At 42.6% G+C, this 5,324-nt stretch overlaps 1 protein-coding gene across 1 annotated transcript; it reads right to left on the bottom strand. All coding sequences in view use genetic code 11, as the record gives it.

Annotated features, from left to right (window-relative positions):
- Positions 1-2,489: 2,489 nt before the first annotated feature.
- EGR_07207 (hypothetical protein) lies at positions 2,490-4,255 on the bottom strand (the record flags this gene model as incomplete). The annotated part of the gene is made up of 2 exons (XM_024496456.1): positions 2,490-2,894; positions 4,073-4,255. 2 exons carry the CDS (start codon positions 4,253-4,255, stop codon positions 2,490-2,492), a joined length of 588 nt encoding a protein of 195 aa, XP_024349133.1.
- Positions 4,256-5,324: the final 1,069 nt, after the last annotated feature.

Below are 5,324 nucleotides of genomic sequence, written 5' to 3'. Positions count from 1 at the left end.
GTCCTACAATTTGTTGGGGATCATCCAATAGTTTACTGAGATCCTGTGAACGTATTTTGAGGCTCTTTATTGTCTTGGCATGATTACTATCCATTATGCAAGAATATTCTTCTGTAATAACAATAATTTACTTTTTTCTGATAAAATCTGTGAGAAAATAGCAGCAATGCATGTAATCATGGAAATGCATTATTTGTCACGCGAATTTGGCCACTTGGACATGCTGCCAGGGGGAATTTTATTCTGCCTTCTAGCAAAGAGGCGAATCATAAATCTTGTAAAAGTTAGAGAGCAACATACAGGTCGCCATTAGTGCATGATGAATCCAAGAAAGAAACGACTTTTTTCCTCCGTTTTACACTCATTTGAACCGATTATCCGAAAAGCGAAGGCACTCACTACTTAATACCGGATTTAAGTAGGCCTCCTCTTTATCGGGATCTGTATAATTTCCCTCAAAACGCAAAATTCTTAAAAAATTGTCTTGTGATGTAAAGTAATTTTTGGCTTTTTTTGTTTTAATAAACTGACGTCACACAGATCTAACAAAGAATATGAAATTCGGACCTAAAAGCGTGGGGCGTTATTCATTTATCTGCTTAAAAAGAATAAGTTCTCTGCATTTAGTAGTAAAATGAGTTTTAGCAGCCATGATAGCTCTCAGGTTTTGAATTCCGCACTGTTTCAGATGTGTTGCGAATAAAAATGAAGAATGGGGTATTTACACAGAATGTAATGGTGTGCCAAAGAAAAATACCTTTAGGAGAGGTACACAAATTGCCACACAAAGGGGAAAACACCAAAATGGCGAAATTCGAAAGCATTTAGGCTACTTAGAGGAGCGGAGACAAAAAGTGTCTACGATTCTGCTGGATGCGTTAAACGGCGAATAAGGGAGCGGAACGGTGGACAGGCGACTTCAAGCAGAGGTCGGCGGTGGAACATCCAACCGCAGGAACTTATTTAAATAGTCTAAAGGTTTGACCAACTTTCCTAAATATTTTCAAAGACCACTTATGCCTTGAGCTAATTCATGCTCCCGTTTCACAGCTTCGAAAGTTATTCCAGAGGACGTTCAGCCACAACTTGGAGCTGCTGATTCCGGCTCCCTGAATAACGCCAAATTCATGATGATGTTTCACAAGAGGTGACCTTATCTGTGGCAATCTTAAGCGGAATCGCCCACAAATATTTACAACGTGAAGAAGGTAGAACGCACTCGAAACAGAGACGAAGTAAGTCAGACTCTCCTGGAAAGGCTCATCCATCCTGGCCAATATTCCCGTGTTGTTATGTTGGTGCCTGACTAAAGCCTCGCATGGATCTTTCTTAAAAAGTGACCAAAATCTAAAGAATGCCTCGCTAACTTTGAATTTCTAACACCAAATTGGCTTGTCATCTTTGTTTTTTCCCCCCCTCCCCACCCTTGAGTGATGCCAAGACCTCCTACCACCAGTAATGGCCACCTCAGAAGCGTGGGTGAACCAATTATGCCACTCAAGGCATGCATTTAGGTCCTCTCCATCCCATCCAAGGAGTACACAATACACAAACACCGTTGACTGCATTCATTTGGTAACTCAATGACAGGTCAACGATGATTGGCAATTGGTAATCAACCATGACAATACCGGATGCAAATGGGACGGCATGTGTACGTTTAAGGAAAAGAAATAGACATAAAAGAATGCTATAAAATCAGACATTATTTGTTACAGCCCCAGCTCAGTGAATTAGAGAAAATGGGATTAAAACGGGGTGAAAAAACGTCCCACTTGACGAATAAAACGGCTTAGGAACCTTCAAAATGGTCACTTGTCATGTGACAGTGCCGCAAAGACGGCATTTGGATCAGGCTAAAATGTGGTGAGCAGTATCTAATAGGATAGGAACAAAAGATGGGGGAATAATTTATGCGTAAGAAATCATTAGGTGGATAAAAGTGCAACAAATAACCCTTTTGTGTGAGAAGCCACAACTCCCCTTGATTATTCAGCCATTGCTGATTGCAAAAATTTCCTGAGGTGGAAAATGATTCCAGTGGACACCGCATTCAACAGCCATACAGCTAACCTAGGATCAAGAACATCTTGTACCTGTTATACAAGTGACTAAGGGGAGCCAGTCAATAAAAAAACAACACGTTGCATAGTTCTATCCTCAGGTTGGGCTAGCAAGATCAAGGTGTCACGTATGTGCGACGCAAGTAGTAAGTGTTAACAGGCTGAAAGAGACTTCCTACAAAGTCAATACGAAAGTGAGATCACCCATAACAGTTTTTTAATCTATCCTTTTTATTTAAATAATCGCTTCTTAATCGACAGTAGCTGGCGTAAGAAATAAGCTTGCCTCGTATCTTGGCCCATTTTTATGGCCTCTCTATTCAACTGCAGCTTATAAAAGATCAACCTGTCCAGATCAAGGAATTCTTCTCTGTAAATTAAGTGCAACAACATTACTCCTGTCTCAAATAAATGACACCCGAATCTCTAGTCAACCTTGAAGAGACATCTACTTGAATGCTCACCTTCATTGAGTGGTCCAGGCATGAAGTACCGTTCGCCGTAGCTTTCCACAAGACTCTCATTGGTAAAACCAAATCCATCAATATTCCACTGAACACTGATTCGTTGATTAGCTGACGCCTTCCATGGCATAAATCGAAAGGTGGAGGTGGAATGAGAGGAATGGGAGGGTGTTGTTGTCATCGCTGCAACTAGAAGGTGGCACCGAAGTCGTGCCGTGGCTCCACGCTCTACTGAGGTGTTTCGCGGACCCTGCAACTGTAAAAGCTCTGTCGAAGCACCGCCGATAGAGGTGGTGGTGACTGTCAGCTGAAGTATCGAGAGAAGGAGGAAGATGAGAAGAAGATAATGATGGTGATGGTAATGATACTGCAATTTGGAGCGGTGATAGCGATAACAGTCCCGCATTATGCCATTGGTGGAGGTGGTTGTGGCTCATCCGATGGCATTTAATTCTTCAAAGCCGCATCTGTGGAAAGAAAGAGAATAAACAAGTTGCGTCTCAATCTCCAAACCATCACATTAAGGTAGATTTTTCGCTAGTTCAATTTGTTAACAAAATTTAAGGTCTGTAGATTAGACAATGCGGCCTTTCAAAATTCTTCAAACCATCCACGAATGAAATTTTAGAATGCAAATAAACGGGTAAGCTTGTGAGCTGAAAGATGCTAAAGTGGAAGGTGTTTCTGAATGTATTCATCTTGAAGGTAATGAAACATTCGGCTTCTGTAAGAACAGAGAATTGGCAGTAAAATGAGGATCTTTAAAGCCAGAGGTTTAAGGCCAAGAGCTTAGTAAATTGTTGACACCAAATCATGACGTAGTTGATTTGTGAATTCTTGGAAATCTATTTCTTTTCATCCAAACGGTAACACAACCCTTTTCATCTCACAATTAGCACTTCTTTTAGCTCCACATCAGGTCTCCCTTGTGGCTGGTCTAAATCTATGGTAATAAATCATCAACTGAGACGGGATCTCGCTCTCGAATTAATGGATGAGCATAATGAATGTTAATGAGCTAAAATCTTGCTACCACCATGCATGCATCGCCAAGGATTATCGGAGGATGGATGTATGTGGAATGAATAAATGGACACGAGTTGGATGTGGCATTAAGAGATAGTTGCTGGATGGATGAACACTGGATAGAGGCATTCCGAGTAAAATGAATGGATACAGGATGGACGGATGGATACAGGATGGATGGATGGATACAGGATGGATGGATGGATACAGAACGGATGCAGGATGGATGGATGGATTGATGAATGCGGTACGGTGGGATGAAGGATGGATGGACGAACACGAGATGAATGGATGGATAGATTGAGAACCTTCGATCCATTCAACCAATTTATTATTTGCTATTTTCCCGTCTACCTAACCATGTAATGCAGGTTCCCATCCACTAAAAGTACTTCTTCCAGCGCAAGACACACCACCTACAAATCTACTGACGTAAGCCTCTCAAGGTAATCTGACAAGACAGGTGTGCATTCAAATACCTAAACGCCTTGACGGGTAAATTGAGCCACTTCAACTCACCGATGCACTTCCAGGCAGGAGCTTTCGAACTAGAAGAGAACTAGGCGAAACAGACGGAGGTGTACACTCACCACTCTGATATTGCTGTGGTTGGATTGCGTAGCTCCGGTGGTGCAGTTGACTCAGGTAGTCTTGCTGTTGACAACTCGAGGTCGAATAGTTGCTTTCCTCTCTATTTGCCATTTCACTGAGGCGGTACAAAGGAGCAAGGGAGAAGGAAGGGATAGGTTGACTGCTTTCCCTTATCTCTTCTCTCTTTCGTCTCTCCAAAGCTCAAAAGAAGGAGACGTTTTTTTTTTTTGAAGGGATCCTTTGAGGCAGTTAAAAGGGGAGAAGACGGATTCCCTCTCTTTCTCTCTCCCTCTCGCTCCTTTTGTGTCTCCTTTATTCGCCTGTGCCTTTGTGTGACGTGCGGAGAGATGGTGAGAAAGGCCGTGGAAGACAATTCCTCTATACTTCCACTCTCTTTGATTATGACTTCTCTTTTACTTCCGTTTTTACCTCTGAAGGCGGTGGCGACGTCGCCTTTTGTGTGGAGGACAGTGGTGACTTGAACTGTGGTGTTGTTTGATGATGTAGAGCAAACGACAAAGAGGAGAGAGAGTTTCTCTCCTCCCCTTTGAGTGGGTATGAAAGTCAGTGTCAAAGTGAAGGCCAATGCTTCCACCTTCCCCTCCCCCCCCCCCCACCGTCTTTTGCCTCCTTTCCTCACCGTCAAACGCCAGCCAATGCCTGTTGACTGGATAATTAGACGGTGCGTCTGTGGTCTCATTGGCTCGCTTTGGGATGGTCCCACCGCCACCGAAGGCAGGGCACACACTGCCGACCAATTAGGAAATTTGAAGACCGGTTTATGAGCGGTTACTCTCGCTCTTCTATTGGTCTGTACATCGATAGAGCACCTCCTACTTTTGCGTAGGTAACCTCTGCTACGCTACAGCAAACTGCTTTTAATATTGTCCATAAAAAGAGGAAATTCAAAACTCTATGGCTTGCAATCCTTCTCTTTTCAGCAAAATTCGGTTTTTAAAAAAATGTTCTCCCCTATTTTCCGAAATGAGCATATCGTCACACATGTGTGACACGTGTTCTCCTTTCCTTTTTCGTGCTTGATTTGCATAAAAGTTGTGCATTTGTAAAATTTTCTAGATCTATGAAGAACAATTTAGAAATTTATATCCTTTGGACAGTAGTTAAGTTAAACAATTTGGTGGTGCGAATGCTGGTGTGACAGTCGGAGACACCGAGACCC

Source organism: Echinococcus granulosus (assembly GCF_000524195.1).
Source record: "Echinococcus granulosus chromosome Unknown EG_S00072, whole genome shotgun sequence".
Classification (NCBI taxonomy): domain Eukaryota; kingdom Metazoa; phylum Platyhelminthes; class Cestoda; order Cyclophyllidea; family Taeniidae; genus Echinococcus; species Echinococcus granulosus.
Note: the sequence above shows the minus strand (reverse complement) of the source record. Positions and strands in the feature narration are given on the sequence as shown.